Below are 17022 nucleotides of genomic sequence, written 5' to 3'. Positions count from 1 at the left end.
GACACTTATTTTGATTTATTTTCACCATCGACAATTTCAGCAACAATTTTTGTCTTGTGCAGTACCGGGATATTGCAGATATCAGACAGTGATGTAATAGTGACACAAGGCTACAGTAATGCAATGCCACTCAAGTACAGTTCATGTGCAGCATTACTTATTCTTAAATTTTCTCAACCCGCCAGCAACAAGGAAGGGGGGGGGGGATCTTCTCCAAGGAACTTGAAACTGATAAAAGTGAATGTTACCCCGATGACGGACAGGTTTACAGGTCAAAACCCATTAGGTGCTGTTTCAACTTTTTTAGATGGGGGGGGGGGATGGTTTATGTCGCTGCTGTGGAGTAATTTTCCTCTCGCTGTGCCATGGTGTTCTTTTCCACTCGCTGTGCCCTGGCATTTTTTCCACGTGCTCTGCCACGCCTGGTGCATTCCCTCTTACACTCTCCACAAACCCGCGCCTCAGAAATTAACTTCGGGCCCTCCGCTCATCAACAGCCTGACGGTGGTTTGTCTTCTGAGGTCCTGCTCGACTTCAGGTGCCGAGGTCGAGGGCGAGGGAGCATTTAGGCCGCTCCGTAGAAGGTTGACCCCCAAGTTACCTCCTCCTCTGACCCCTCCTCCTCCGGGTACCCCTGCTGCCCCTCCGCCCTTCGAGGAGGAGGAATTAGAGGAGGAGGTTAATCTTGTTCTCTCCGTTGCCTCCGGAGATGAGGAGCCGTACAAGGAGGTGGCGTCTTCATCGTACCTCTGATAACTTGACGACTGCTGCTGAGGGAGAGAGATTAGTGGGTTAGTGGTGGCTATCTACTTGAGAGAGAGAGAGAGAGAGAGAGAGAGAGAGAGAGTATGTTAGTGGGTTAGTTGGGGTATCTTACTAAACTCTTCCGCCACATGATGTCGGAGCTGCATACAATAGTTTGGGGCGAGGCAGAACAGAATACAGAAAAGAAAATTACAGCGAAGAAGCAGAATGAAGAAAATGGAGTCAGTGTAGCAAACAAGTACAACATAGAAGAAAATGGTTACCGTAGCGAAGAAGTGGTCATCATCACCATCATCATCATCATCATCATCATCATCATCCTAACCGTATTTTTCACTAATTATCATCATCATCATCATCATCATCCTAACCGTATTTTTCACTAATTATCATCATCATCATCATCATTTCACCTGTTTCCCACTCATATATCGAGTGGGTTGCATAAAAACAGCATAAATGGAGGTTCCTGACACACTTCTCCCCAAGTCTATCTATAGATTATTACCCTCCTCCCTCGCCCCCCTCTCAAATAGATTAAAGCTTGTAGTGCACATCATAATCCTATATTAAAAACACTACTGGTGAAAAACTCCTCAGCAGCTCTCACATCTTGCTACCTAACAACTTGTTCCTGCCCTACGTTTGTGATTAATAAGATATTCCATTTTCTGAGAATGTTCCTCAATAAACCCTTTCAAGACGTGTGAATTCTTAAGTTTCTTAGTTATGTTACTTTAGCTACTGACAGAGGGTTATGTCATCCAGGTTAGGAGTGTCTTCCCCTCTTCTGAAGGTTACATATTCAGTTGGTTTATTCCTGCTGCCTCCACACGACATTATGTTAGTCGAGACCTTTTCTAGTGAAGGGGTCAGTGAGAACTATATTTCACCTCAGGTTCGATAAGTCTTTCTTAAACTGAATAAACTGCCTTACGGTATCAAGAACATTTATCTATATCCCGATGGCGTGGTCACGAACACATCGCCTCCATGTCGTTTTGTCCTCTGTCATCAGGCTGTCCTCCCTGCATCTCACACCACTTTCATCTCCGCTCCGTCCCCCACTTTATCCTCGTTCTTCTCCTTCCAGTCTCTCTCCCTCCACCGTACATACACTTTCCTAATAAGTCTCACTCTTCACTCGCTCCACATGGCCAAATCATCTTAGGGAACTTCCAACACTTTCCAGTACATCCCCACCAACACCACAATACGTTACTGAATCAGAGGAATTAAAAACAGTCTCCGATAATCCTTCTGGACGTGAGAAATTGAAACTATTTTTATCTTCCTACTGACAGATAATTTATTTAGATAAGAGTGGATTCCTCTTGTCCTCCAAACATTATACACAGTCCACAATGATCCTTTTTACTGTAAGAAATCTTAATTTCATTCCAACAGCTCTATTATTTTACATCATCACCCACCAGACGATGTTATTTAGCTGAGCGTGGGTCATAGGAGCCTACAAGATATAATTAGCCCTCTGCAAAAAGAAACTGGGATGGAAATCTACCAGAAAGCCTCCTAAGCCAACAAGAATCCGACCCAAGGACTCGCCAGAAGCCAGGAATACCATGGTCTTTCTTCAGCCAGGCAAGGAATTCGCCCCACACTTGAAATATGCCAAACTTTTATCCGGAATTAAATGTGACCTCAATATTCTAAATGGGTTGGCGATACGTCGAATAAACCGGGCCCCTGATCTGCACTTGGATTTTTTCTATACAAAAACATCAAATATTATTAGTACTACTACTACGACTACTACTACTACTACTACTGCTGCTGCTACTAACACGATCCCCACCATACTACTGCTACTACTAGCACCACCACCACCACCACCACTACTACTAACAATAATAATAATAATAACATCTGGCTATCTTACCTCCTGAGTCTGGCCTGACGAACCATAGCCTGTCGCGCCCACTGACCCGTTTGCTCTCACTCCCGTACTCTCCTCTGACGCCTCCACACCTGTCATGAGTGAGAACAAGGTGAGTGAGTGAGTAGGAGGGAAAGAGAGACGGCTGGGATACAGGTGAGAGTGAGAGAGGTAAGTTACGGACAGAGGTGAATGAGTAAGTAGGAGTGAGAGAGGTTAATGTGAGAAGGGTGGGCGTGATGTGAGAGAGAATGAGAGCGGAATGCACAGAGTGAGACTGAGAAAGGAATGTAAAGAGTGAGACTGAGAGAGAAAAGTAAAGAGTGAGACAGAGAATACTAATTCGTGTGATAGAAGAGGGAAGCAGGCCAGGTGCGACAGAGATGAGATGAGAGGACGGCTGAGGACGGTAGGAGGAGAGAGGCAAGGTGTGGAGGGTGGGAGGTGGGGGGAAGAAAGGGAGGGAAAGGCGGGGAGAGGGGTAGAGGTGTGGAGGGGAGGGGGAAGGAAGGGTAGGAGATGGGAAGGGTAGGGGAGAAGGGAAGGAAGGGTAGGGAGAGGGGATGAAGGGGTAGGGGGAGGAGACGGAAGAGTAGGAAGAGGGAAAGGAAGGGCAGGGAGAGGGGAAGGAAGGGTAAGGATAGGGGGGGAAGAGTGGGGACAGGGGAAGGAAGGGTAGGGAGATGGGGGGAGAACAGTAAGGAGAGGTGAAGAAAGAGTAGGGAGAAGCGAGGTTTGTGAAGTGTGGAGAGAATGATTAAGTGGGGAAGAAGTGTGGAAAGGACCGGAAAGGTGAAGGAGAGATCGAAGGAGAATGGATAAGTGTAGTGTGGAGAAAGAGGGAGGAGAGGGATGCAGAGGGTGGGGAAGGGAATGTGAAAGGGTGTGGGGTGAGGGAAGAGAAGAAAATGGGGGTGGGGGTGGGCGTGGATAGAGAAGGGAGGAGGGGAGACAGTAAGGGAAGGGTTGGCAGAATAATGAATGCAATGAAGAGGCAACTTAATTAAAGAGTGAGAGTGCAGGAGGAGGGGGAAGGAGACGGGGAGTGGAAGGACGAGGGTAAATGTGAGTGATGAATGATCCTGGTGATGAATGATCCTAGCGATGAATGGCTCAAGTAATGAATGAACGTACTACGGCGCTGTCAAGTGGCTTTTGCAAAGTTTTGGGGGATGGAGGGAAAGATGCAACCGGTGATCAACTGCCTGTCTCCCTGGTGTCAACGAGGGCGTAGGAAGTCAGTCAGAAAGAAGATCTTATCAGCATCTTCACAATAATAATTCTTGCGATTTTTTTCTTTAAGATTTAGAGGAAATGAATCACTCTGGGTAATTGGGAATGGACACAGAAGCAGACGGGACTCTGGGACGTAGGGTAAAGAAAGCAACAGAGTAAGAGAAGGGAAACAGTATCTCTGGCGATCAGATATGTTCAGGCAAAGGTGGGTGTTTATGTATGTATGAAGACATTGTCATGCCAACACTGCTGTGTGGAAGCGAGGCGTGGACTCTGAATGCCAGGGACCGAAAAGGGTGGAAGTGTTGAAAATCAAGAACCTAATATCTATGTACGGGGTGATGGTCTGACAGAATGAGAAACGACACTGTGAGAAGTATGGCAGCAAACGTTGTATGATGGAAGAGGCAATATAGACTATGTTAAAGTGATATGGCTAAATGGAGAAAATGGGTAATAAGTATGTAATAATGCTTTACAAATCGGAAAATGAAACCTCTCCGAATGTCTTTAGAGAATGGGTCAGGAAGTATTTCCATTCCGCCTCAGCATGATGTCGTTTTCATACTTCATTTTAGTTACGACCAAGCTACTATATTCAGCTTTGGAGAGATCTTTTCAAAGGCAAACAGCTCTGATGTACGGACTGGAAAATAAAATGGGATAATTTCTGCAAACGCCTCATCTCAGCGCCTCAGACTCTGCACGTGATCAAAACGTCGTATCCGAAAACTGAAGGAGCCAAACACAGGCCGGGAACGAACACGATGAGCGTCGGGCCCAACGGGATGACAAAGTAGGCGCGTCGGTGCAACGAGTGTCCACCTGGTAATAATTGTGATGATGTGTTTACCCGCCACCAGCCATTAATACCACTAATAGCTCATGACCTATAATGGGAACTACTCATCAATTACCTTATTACCAGAGCCACACAGGGGCAGGCAGCTTTGTGCTGGTGGCCCCGTGTTTCATAATGGTAACAGCAGTTTGGTGGGGGACAGGGAAAAACACAATGGAAATACTTTTGTGGTGGTAAAATTATGAGGGAAACAAATGGAAAAATATTTCGAACACGTGGAAAATAGGCATGAAAATAATTTGACATCGAAATATTTGAGAAATAAAGGGTAAAGCTTCTACATGGCAATATTGTGTGATAAATACAGGGCAGTAGGCTACTTTGTGGTGGTAAACATAAGTTATGATGATGATGATGAAGTGTGGAAAGCTAGAGGGAAGTACTTTGCTGTGGCCAACACTTTCGGGTTCCTATGACCCACTCAACTGAGAAAAGAAATCGTCCGGTATTAGCTGGAATAAAATTGAGAAGCTGCGACCATGAGAGGGTAACTGACAACAGGATTAACTCTCAGGCTCTTAGGACTCACTCCCAGCTGAATAAAATCGTCTGGTGTTAGTTGGTATTGCATGCTAGAGTTGTCCCCGCCATGAAAGGGTTAACAAGGATAAATATCAATCTCATCTAATTTCCTCATCATCATCATTCCCTTTAAGATGGGATGCGGTGAAATATTGGAACTTCTAAAATATAACTGTGATACTTATGATGACTGGCAGTACAAGCAAACCTTACACCACCGGTCAACCTTCATTCCATATTATAGCGTTACTCTCTGTCTGTCTGTCTCTCTCTCTCTCTTTCTCTCTCTCTCTCTCTCTCTAACTCTTGGTCAAAAGCATGAGAAATATAGCTGCGGACGACGAAGTTTTGCCCGCTATGACTAACTCCCCGAGGCAAAAGTTTCAAGCCACGGATAGCATTGCTGATTTAGTGGTTTGGGAGCACAGGAATAAAAACAGCAAACCAATGAACCACAGAAGGGAGCGTACGAATTAAAAGAGAACATTTACAGCCATAGGGCCAATGTAGAAGAACTCCCAACTATCTACTGGATTGCTGATAGAGGTTTGAAGTATACGAAATAATGAGTATACGAACGAAATAAAAATGTGTACGAATGAATGCGAGTAAAGGTAAATAGCATAGTTAAAAAAATACAATAACGAAAAACTGAACCTGAAGACAGCATGCGAAATAAATCAGAACCGAAATTTAGAATCACAGTATCATCTTAAAAAAAAAAAAAATACTTAGAATCCATAAGTCCCCCTCTCCAATCGGTGGCAGTGGCTTTACGTGGATACTAAAAATAAATAACACAAAAAAATTGCACAAAAAAACAAGCACAACCTGTCATCCTTGAGTGATGTCCTTGGATTTGCGGCAGAGTGATAGTGAGTGACGCCATGTTGGCCTCACTGACAATACCCAGCTTAAGAGTAAACCTTTCATATTAAAGGGGATGGCATCCTTTGGCTAAGGCTGCCTTTCAAAATTATCTCCTATTGATCTGATTTATTCCTGCAACCTACAATAACCTCATCAATACATAACGGGTTTTCCAAGCTGAATAAAATAATCTGGTTAAACCAAAATCAGAGTAAAGAAGTCGTCGTAGTATATGTGTTGTTGTTCCTGTTGTTGTGGCCCCAGGCTCATCTGAACCAACAACTATTAGACTGTCAGTTGACGCTGCCCTTCTGCAGTCCACCATCTACCGTCCACTAAACTGGCAGTGATTCGAGGGACGTAAAACAGCTCCGCCGCGCGGCCATATCATGAAGGTGTCTCTCCAGCACCAGCGAATGGGTTAACAGTACTGTGTATGGAGGTGTTCCCCTCATTAAAAAGTTCCAAGCTGTTGCCAAACTCACGGTCAAGTATTTTATCCCAGCTAACGTCAGACAATTTTCTTCAGTTTAGAGAGTCGTCTGAAATGAAAATATTAAAAGAGAACATGTTTTGGAGGCAGTACGCTCACCGAGAAGATCCGGGATGTTAGCATAGAATAAATTCTGAGGGGCACTATATTCACTGCGACTCACTAACCCCGTCATGACATGGACAACTCAACTGCTGTATATATTCCTGCTAACACCAAGCGATTTCATTAAGCTTAATTAGTTATATAAGCCTGAAAGAATGTTAAAAGACTACCGTTATACTTTCTGGTCGGAATACTCACTGAGAAGGTCTGGGTTGTTGTCCTTGAGTACGATCTGCGTGACGGTGGCGTTCTGCTGGGCCAGGCTGCGTCTCTCCTTCAGGAGCCACACGGCCAGCAGCAGCGCGCCCACCACCACCAGCACCCCGCCGATCACACCCAGGATCAGCACCAGCGGCGACGGCTCCACCATCGACGGAAGACCTGCCACGTGGGGGTATTTGTGTCACAGGGGGTATTTATGTGACGAGGGGATATTTGTGTCACAGTGGGAAATTTTCCACGGAGTACTTATTTGCCAGAGGTGCCATGGTCAGAAATATACTGATAAAGAAGAGGCGATAAAAACCTATTTTGTTCACGAGAATGAGGGTATTTGTCAAACACTGAAAGAAAGAACATTAGTGATAGTAGTAATGGCTGCAACACAAGGATCATGTGAAATGTGAGCCCAGTGAACTGCAGTCTGAAGCTGTCCTCATCCTGCAGTCCACCTTCCCCTTTTCGGGGTAAATGAAGGGAGCTAAGGGTCATTCACATAACCAGGCAGTGGAGCCGCCCAGCTATATCGGTGCCACCACAAGACCAACGACAGGAGACTATGACATAGTCGTAGGATCGTATTCTCGTCAGTTTAGAAAGCTTTCAAGCACATCATCCTTACCAATTTATTCTGCATATTAACCGCAACTTCTACCTTGTATCTTTTCCATGACACTTAAATGTCGACAAAGAATGCAGTACCACCATTGAAGAGAATATCAAGGTGCCGTATGCAGAAATAAACTAGTAAGGATGAGGGGAGCCTCCTCAACCAACAAGAATAGGGGTCATTATTCTGAATAACTCACTCTTATGCATCTCTGCCTCGTTGAGTGTGAGGATAAGGAGTCTGCTTGGGTTGGTGCGTCCACGACTGTTGTAGGCGGCCACGGAGGCTTTGTAGCTCTGTCCTGGCTCTAGTGGTCTGGCGGAGAACACAGGACTGGAGCTGGACGCGTTCACCACCAGTATACCTGTCGACGCCTCCCACACCTGTACACAAGAAAAGTAAAATGGATGCTAAGTAATTCTTCCTACACTAAACCAAAGCTCCACTCAATCACCCATTTATCAGTTAATCAGTCAGTCAATCAATTCATCAACATATCTGTCGAACATGGCATATCTATTAACTGCATAGTAAGAGCAATGTTAACCAGTTTTTTATAAAACGATGCAACCACCTCACAAGCCTAACAGTAAACTTCCCACATCTGTTAACAGCATAAGCAAAAGAGCGCATGCAGGTATTTGATATCTTCACTAATTATACTTCGACTTCCACACTCCAAAACTACCAAATTACAAACATCTGAGAGAATATCATGGGGTAACGTGTACCAGAATTCGCCGAGGAGATGTACTTGGGAATCTCCTTGAACCATAAAATACACAGCCAATACAATGATAGCTAATGCTATAAAAGGTGTTGGTGCATTTGAAGAGGCTTATATTCGTCAAGTAAAATATTAGCAACGCTCCAGTCTGTTTCACTCTGATAGGAAAATTATATGAATACTACAATACTAAACTCAATGAAGTTTTATTATAAACACACACACACACACACACACACACACACACACACACACACACACACACACAAGGCCTCATTCCCCCATACCCCATATAAGGTAAATACCACAGCCAACACCAGCACGATTTCATCCTCAAAATACGAGCCACGGGAATCACACTAAGAACTGCAATCACCTTCTCCCTCACGCCACACCCTTCCCAGAAGCCCATGGCTCGCACTTTCGTGGGCTTAGGAGTCTCTGGTCTAACACCTCTGCTTTAGTGTTTGGTTCTGTATTTTACATCTTGACACTGTCCTGTATCTTATCTACTGTATGTCCTTAACCTCTTCGTTCAGAAGACATATTATATGTCTTCGTCTTGTTACCTTTGGGTGATTTTATTCAATAAACCGCTCAATAGCTGAATAATATCGTTTGGAGACGGCAAGAACGAAAAATGCGTCACCGGGCTGAAGGAGGCCCATTTGCTCCCAGTGTCCTCAATATAGAAAGAAGCTGGGCATTTTCAAAATTTAATAAAGAAGGCAACTCCGGGACAGGGACCTATGAGCTTTGCGACTATGAGCCGATAGGCGGAGGGCGGTATGCTTGGTACCCTTCCAGCAAAATCCCTCGCACAGGAACTCTGGAAGCTAATGGGTTAACGTGCCAAATACAGAAATAAACTTGTAAGGAGGAGGAGTTAGAAATCCTTCTAAGCAGATCAGAATACTGTGCCAAGGGTTACATCATCCTGGGATTGGGAGGTTTTCTGGTACAACCAGGAGCTAAAGTTCGTTGATAATCCAGCATTGTGTCTTGCCTTCCTTATTTGCCATTTCCTCCCCAACACAAAGAGCATTCTTCCATTTCATACTCTTTGGTTGTGTGTCCCACGTAAAGGAAAAAAAAAAAAAAGTTCCTGTAACACCTTCCACTGCCACAGCCAGTAGAGATATGTCGGCAAACTTTTGCTCATGGTTGTACTTCATCTCGACATTTCCTTTCTGTGTAAAGGATGCCATTATTTTCCTGGAGTCTATTTATGCAAATTATATACACATAAAAACGATATTTAGATGCAATACAGGAGAATAATAAGCTGTAACATGGAAAATATATCGTTAGTTCTCTCCTACTCGGGACAATACTATTATCCTATCCCGGTAATGCAAGGCAGTTATGCTGAGCAAGAATGAGTCACGGAAACCTGAGTGTGATAAAGAAAAGATTAATAGTAAGCTTTATAACTACACGAGAATAAGGCGCTTGGAGCCGGTCAATAACGAAATGTGAGAATAAATAAAAAGAAATATGGGAGTAATAAAGCTTTAAATAGTAATAAGGGAGGGGGCGGTGTGCCTCTCATCCATACCAACAAATCAGCGTTATACTTTTTTTTTTTTTTTTGAGGGGGGGGGCAGTCTCACTAATTAAACTTTCTTCATTTGGCTACGACCCCATTTTTCTGTTTCTCTTGATCTGTCCCTCCCCTATCCCCTCCCTTGCATATCCACCCATTTCTTTTGCTTATTCTCTCTTATTGGATGGCTTGTTCCACCATTCCCCCCCCCTCTTTCTCTCTCTCTCTCTCTCTCACACACACACACATTCTCCTATTTCTTTCGCTCATTCTCTATTATTGCATGACCTACTCCTAGATTCCCCCCCCCCTCTCTCTCTCCTACCCTTTATTCCGGCATCAACCCTAATTAACTCTAAACGAACAAATTAGTCGGCAAACATAATATTTCTCCTGAAGAAATGAGAGAGAGAGAGAGAGAGAGAGAGAGACCAGAATCCACGGGGACATAACAAGCAGTAAACTAAGTAGGATTTCACTGGTACCGCGTTGGCAAACTGGGCTGGATTTACTACAATTACGTAAACTGGGCGGGATTTAATAGTTACCCCCCAGACCCCCTCCTACTGGGTGGACTGGGGGAGGAGGGGAGAAAGAAAGAGAAGGAGCGAGGGAGAAAGGAAGGAAAGGAGAGACTGATGGAGGGAAAGCATTGGGAGGAGGAAGAGAGAAGAGAGGAGAGAGAAGAAGGATAGGGAAAGAGAGGAGGAGAGGGAAAGAAATTCTAGGGTGAAGAGAAAGAAGAGGACGGAGGAAAATAAGAGGATGTAGGGAAAGGAGAGGATGGAGATAAAGGAGAGTAGGGAGGGATAAGAGGCAGGACAGAAAGGGGAGGAGAGAGAGAGGAAAAAAAAAAAGGGAGGAGGGAGAGAAGGGGAAAGCGAAGGGAGACTGGGGTAGGTGGGGGGATGGGAGGAAGAGCGGAAAAGGGAAAAGTGGAAGGAAGCGGGAGTAGGGAGAGGTGGAGGATGAAGGATGGGGAGGAGGGGGGGTGAGTAGAATGGGAGGAGTGGGGGACTGTGAGGGTGTGGGGGGGTATCACGAACCCATTATGTCGTAAATATCTCGTTATATGCAGACCCTCCACTACACGACAAACTCACCCTTGTTAGGAGGGGGGAGGGGTCGTGAGGGGAGGAGGGGGTTGAATGAAGAAAGGGTCGTGAGAAGACGGGGGGTTCATGAGGGGAGGGGGTCCGTGAGAGGGGGATCGTGAAGGCAGGAGGAGGTGGTTGAAGGAAAGGGAGGGTTGTGCTGACCGGGGGTCGTCAAGGGAGGGGAGGGGAAGATGGTTATGAGGGGACGGGAGGAGGTTGTAATGGGAGGGGAGTCGAGAGGGGAGGGAAGGGTAGGGGTGGTGAGGAGAACGAGAGGGGTAGTGAAGAAAAAAGCACGTCGTGAGGAAAAGAAGGTCGTGAGGAGGAAAGGGGTAGGTTGTGTGCAAAGGAGGTCGTGAGGAAAGGAGTAGGTCGTGAGGAAAGCAGAATGTCGTAAGCAAAGGAGGTCGCGAAGAAAAGAGTAGGTCATGGGGAAGAGAAAGTCGTGAGAAAATGAGTAGTCGTGAGGAAAGGTCATGGGGAAAGTGTTGGTCGTGACGAAAAGAAAACAGGTCGTGAGGAAAAGATGAGATCGTGAGGAAAGGAGGAACTCATAGGAGGGAAGGGGTCGCAAGGGTGAGGGGTGTGGTCGTGAGCATGAATGGTCTGCCTAAGGAAGGAACAGAGTAATAAAAGTGTCAAGTACAAAAGAGTAAAACAAACAGGTTATAACAACACTGACATTAAATTCCTTAACCTCTTCAGTCCGATGAAGTAATTTTAATATGCACGCAACCACCAGACACCTTTATCTAATTTACAAAGTACCTCTAGCACTGCATAGTTATATACACTACGGAGAGAGAGAGAGAGAGAGAGAGAGAGAGAGAGAGAGAGAGAGAGAAATTTCAAGACGATAGGTGTGCTGGTCTTACAGGAAGGAACGAAGGAAGGAAGGAGGGATGGAAGGAAGGAAGGAGGGATGGAAGGAAGGAAGGAGGGATGGAAGGAAGGAAGGAGGGATGGAAGGAAGGAAGGAAGGAAGGAGGGAGGGAGGGAGGGAAGAAAAAAAAAGAAAGAAAGAATGGAAGGATGGAAGGAAGGACGGAAGGAAGAATGATTGGAAGAAAGGAAGGAAGAAAGGATGGAGAAAGGCTGGAAGGAAGGAGATAGGATGGAGAAAGGCTGGAAGGAAGGAGAAAGGATGGATGGAGAAAGGCTGAAAGGAAGGAGAAAGGAAGAAAGGATGGAGAATGGAAGGAAGGAAGGAAGGTACAATGGGGCATGAGTGAGAGGCGTGATGTAATGGGGGATGAGAGGATAAATAAAAGGATTCGAAGGAGAGAGGACGGAGAGGGAGAGAACGAGGAAGGGATGAAGGAAGAAGATGGGAGGAGGACGTAAAAGAGAAAGGAAGGAGAAAGAAGAGGTAGGGAAGAAGGCCGGAGAGGAGGAATGAGGTGGGAAATGTGGGAAGATTGCGATACAAGAAGAAATCAAATACGGAAAAGAGGAAGACGATGGACGGGGAGGGTGATACAGTAGATTGAAGGAATGTGAAATAAGAAGAGGAAGGATTAGGAAGAAGTAAAGATGAGAGAAGCAAAGAAGAGAAAGAAGGAAGGAGAGGAGAAAGGGGAGAAAGATGGGAGGAAAGGCCTAGCGTGTGGGCGAGAAATGAGGTAATGGAAGTGAGGAGCTGTAAAGGGACTGGAAGATGGGAGGAGGGAGAGGCAGAGAAGAGGAGGAAAGAGAGGGAGTGAAGGATAATTGTGAGTATGGAGGAGGAAACAAAAGAGGAGGAAACAGGGAAGGAGGGAAGAGGAGACGGTTAATGGAGAAAGATGAGTAGGGAGGTTATGGAGGAATAAGGAAAAAGGAAGGAGGCAGACGAAGGAGAGGAAGAGAGGGAAGAGAGAGAGAGATGGGGAAGAGAGAGAGATGAGGATACTGTGAAGGAAAAAGGAAGCAACGAGAAGAGGTAGGTGATGGAGGAGGATAGTGATAAGATTAGAGCAGGAAGGAGCGAGAGGAAGAGATGGAGGAGAGAGGAGGAAATGGGAGAGGTAGAGAAGGGAGCATGGGGAGAAGGCAGGGAAGAAAGAAAGAATGATAAAAAAATAATGTGGTAAATGAATAGACGAGGTAAAGAGACTGGGGGAAGAAGGGAAAGAAAGAAGGAAAGGAGGGGAGAAGAGAAGATGGAGGAAACAGGAACTAAACTGTGAAGACAGGAGTGGAAAAGGGAAGAAGGGAAGAGGAGGGGGATGAAGAGAGAGGGAAGCTGAAGACAGAAAGGTAGAGAAGGAGGGAGAGAAAGGAAGAGGAACAATGGGAATACAAACGAAGTAATGGGAGAAAGAGAAGAGATAAATAGATTGGTGGGACCTGTGGGAGGAGGAATGGAGAAGGAGGGGAGGGATGGAGGGGAGTGGGGGGAAAGGGGCGAGAAAAGGAAGGGGGAGGCAGAGGAAGGGAAAAATAAGGAGATAGGGAAGGAGAAAGGAGAATGATGGAAGTAATGAGAAGTGATAATTATATACCTAACACATTTTTACTCAATCTAAACTTGGAATCTTTGTTGTCTGATATATACCAGTCTTCTTAGCCAATTATTTTCTCACACTTTCCATGATTTAAATAATTACCTAACAAAAGACCAACAAATATCTACCAGCTTCCTTCCTTCCTACTTCTTCAACCTACGTTCTTACCAGTCCAATATAAACCACTTTCACCTTAGCCAGACATGTGCTGGTACTCTCTCTCTTGTCTATATTCTATCCTTACTAGAGGAGAGCTTTAATAAAGCATATTATTTTTTTTTATATTACCTAACATTTTTTTCTCGAATACACATCAGTTTTCCTCAGCCCAATATTTGCTTTTACTCCTCCTTACATACATATTTACTGAAAATTCTGAAAAAAAAGGCATAAAACTGTTTAAGATCTACGCCCTTCTTATTTCACCCTCAAACTATATATTTCCTGCTTCTCGTCATCAGTCTTATAATTGTTCTTTCTGCCTCTGTCTGACTCACCCTCAAACCATATATTTTCTGCTTCTCATCATCAGTCTTATAATTGTTCTTTCTGCCTCTGTCTGACTTACTGATAATTCAGAGTAAATGAATAATTAATATCCAAACTCTTCCATCCCCCAGCTTCAATCTACATTATTCCTTGTCTGATTTAAACCAGTCTCGCCTTCCGCCTGACATTTGCTCTCACTCCTTATCTTATTGATGATTCTGACTAAAACACAAGGCTGTCTAAGACCTGCGACATTCCATGCTCCAGCTTCATCCCGTATTCGTCGCTTCCCACTTTACAACATTCTCTCCTCCAGCCTAACCTTTGTCCAAGAGACTTCACAAATTCTCTTCTTCCGTCTCTGATAACTGCTTCGACTCTCTCTCTCTCTCTCTCTCTGTACAGTGGTCATTACTGCTCTGACACGTGTTCTTTCCGAGTCACACACATGTCTTGTTCGTACTGCCTCCCACCCCCAACCCCAACCCCTCTCCAATCCCCACCCTATTCCCTTGCTTCTGTCTCGGCTCCATCTAAAGCCAGTGGAATATTCTGGCTTGCTTAAGGTTTCCTAGCACCTCTTCCTCGGCGAGTTATTCTGCATATTACACCATAACCCCGTATGACGGCATTCTTTACTCACCCTGTTCTTATACTGCCGTCAGACAATTTTACTAAAATATGGAGAAAACTTTGTTGGTGAAGAGTTTAATGGTGATGATTTCTTACTACTTCAGTTGGTTAGAAAATGAAGTCCTAACATGAAAAAAGGAGCTCGTACTTTGCATATATATATATATATATATATATATATATATATATATATATATATATATATATATATATATATATATCTCCCATTGGATCCCAGGGGTGCTGGGCGAGGCATGGCACTGGGTGGGTACTAAGCGTACCGCCCTCCGCCCATCGGTTCATAGTCGCGAAGCTCATAGGTCCCTACCCGGGGGTTCCCTACTTTATAATGACTTGAAAAATCCCAGTTCTGTCCAATATTCCGGACACCGAGCTCCAATGGGATATATATATATATATATATATATATATATATATATATATATATATATATGTGTGTGTGTGTGTGTGTGTGTGTGTGTGTGTGTGTGTGTGTGTGTGTGTGTGTGTGTGTAATATGACGAAACTGCAAAAAATGAGAAAAAAGCACAGCTAATCGAGAAAGCACAAATTTTAAAGTAATAAAATAAAATTATAAAAAAATGTGAGCAAAATGCACTGGATATCAAAGAAAAACATAATATATGACGAAACTGCACAAAACATGAGAAAACACGAAGGGAACACCCGAAGCAGGAAAAACACTGAAACAAAACATTATATAAGTGCACAGGCTGTAAGAAAATGGCACAAAATATGACAAAAAATCAGGTAATATAATAAAATAATAATGTGCCACCTTTGTCCCTGACTCACCTGCAGCAGGAAGCGCTGAGGGAGGCCGCCGTCGAAGCCAGGGGTGCAGGTGATGCCCGCTGAGTGGGAGGTGACGTTCAGCACGGAGCAGTTGCTGACCTCTTCTGGCGGACCTGTGGCCAGAGACACCAGGGTGAGGCAGGGGCTGGTAAAGTAGGAATGATGGGGAAAGGCAGGAGGGTTAGGCAGGGGTAGGCAGAGTAGGAATGAAGGGGCGAGGCAGGAGGGTTGTGCATGGGTAGGCAAAGCAGGAATGATGGGAAAGGGCAAGAGGGGTAGGCAGCGGTAAAGAGGGTAGGACTTGTGGGGACAGGAGGAGAGTTAGGCAAGGGTAGGTAGAGTGGGAATGATGGAAAGAGGCAGAAGGGTTAGGCAGGGTTAGGTAGTGTGAAAATTATGAAGAGGAACGAAGGTTACACAGGGTTAGGCAGAGTGGGAATGATGGGGACGGAATGAGAGTTAGACAGGCTTGAGAAGAGTGGGAAGGGGAGGTGGACAGGATTAGGCAGAATGGGAATGATGGAAAGAGGAAGGAGGGTTAGGCAGGGTCAGGTAGAGCAGGAATGATAAGGAGAGGCATGGGGAGGGAAAAGGTAAGAGAAAGCAGGGGGAGAAAAGACAATGGAGAGAAAGGGAGAAGAGGAGGAAGAGAACGGATGTCAGACCGGGAGAAACATGAAGAGCGAGGAGAGAAAAGACCTTCAGAAGAGGACTGGAAGGGGAGAGGGAGAGATGTGAGAGAGGGGAAGAAGAGGAGAGGCGCGGAAAGGGAGAAACAGAAGGAAGGTAGGGAGGAGTCAGAACTGAAAAGGAAGAAAGGCAGCAAGGTGAGGCAGGGAAGCCAGGCAGAGAAACGGCAAACAACTGAAGCAAAAAAACTAAGATTTGTGACCACACAGCAGATAGACAAGGAGAGAGAGAGAGAGAGAGAGAGAGAGAGAGAGAGAGAGAGGAAATAGAATGAGAAAGACAGCCAAGAGAGAAAACGTGAAAGCCTGACAAATTAGGACGGGAGGGAACAACGGAGGTGAAATAGGAGGCAGGAGGATAAGGCAGGGAGGAGGCAGGACGAGGAGTGAGGCAGGACGAGGCGTGAGGCAGGGGAGGAGGCAGCCAGGAGGGTACGGCAATGGAGAACGTTGCCAGAAGGATGAGGCAGGGAAGGAGATAGTAGGGTAAGGCAGAGAGGAAGCATAGGAGGAAGAGGCAGGGAGGAGGCAGGCAGAGGGGTGTGGCTGGGGAGGAGGTAGGCAGGAGAGGTGAGGAAGGGGAAGAGGTGGGAAAGGGAGGTGAGGAAGGGGAGGAGGCAGGAAGTAGGGTCAAGTAGAGGAGGTAGGCAAGAGGGTGAGGCAGGGAGAGAAAAAACACTGGTGATGCAGGAGAGGGAAAGATGGATGGGGCAGGAGTCTGGGTACATAGGAAAGGCAGGGAGCTGGGGAGGCAGCGGGGTGAGGCAGGGGAGGAGGCAGGGATAAGGGTGAAGCACGGAAGCCTCCAGTGCTTCACCCTTCTGCCTGTATTCTATCTGTTTTTAGAATGCTGAGGCAGGGGTGTAGGAAGGATGGTGAGGCAGATGAAGAGGTAGGGAGATGAAGCAGAAGAGGAGGAAGATGGGTGAGGCAAGAGGAAGTAGTCAGGATGGTTAGGTT

General features: G+C 45.5%; 1 protein-coding gene across 1 annotated transcript in view; it reads right to left on the bottom strand.

Annotated features, from left to right (window-relative positions):
- Positions 1 to 461: 461 nt before the first annotated feature.
- The window catches only part of LOC145408205 (nephrin-like), a 180023-nt gene continuing 163462 nt past the window's right edge, over positions 462 to 17022 (bottom strand). The window contains exons 13-17 of the mRNA XM_080278961.1: positions 15374 to 15486; positions 7779 to 7962; positions 6949 to 7131; positions 2666 to 2754; positions 462 to 764 (exon numbers count right to left, since the gene is read on the bottom strand). Coding sequence (XP_080135087.1) covers positions 462 to 764; positions 2666 to 2754; positions 6949 to 7131; positions 7779 to 7962; positions 15374 to 15486 — 872 coding nt within the window. The remainder of the gene's footprint in view (positions 765 to 2665; positions 2755 to 6948; positions 7132 to 7778; positions 7963 to 15373; positions 15487 to 17022) is intronic.

Source organism: Coenobita brevimanus, chromosome 76, assembly GCF_032717465.1.
Source record: "Coenobita brevimanus isolate Jiangsu-jjx chromosome 76, ASM3271746v2, whole genome shotgun sequence".
Classification (NCBI taxonomy): Eukaryota; Metazoa; Arthropoda; class Malacostraca; order Decapoda; family Coenobitidae; genus Coenobita; species Coenobita brevimanus.
Note: the sequence above shows the minus strand (reverse complement) of the source record. Positions and strands in the feature narration are given on the sequence as shown.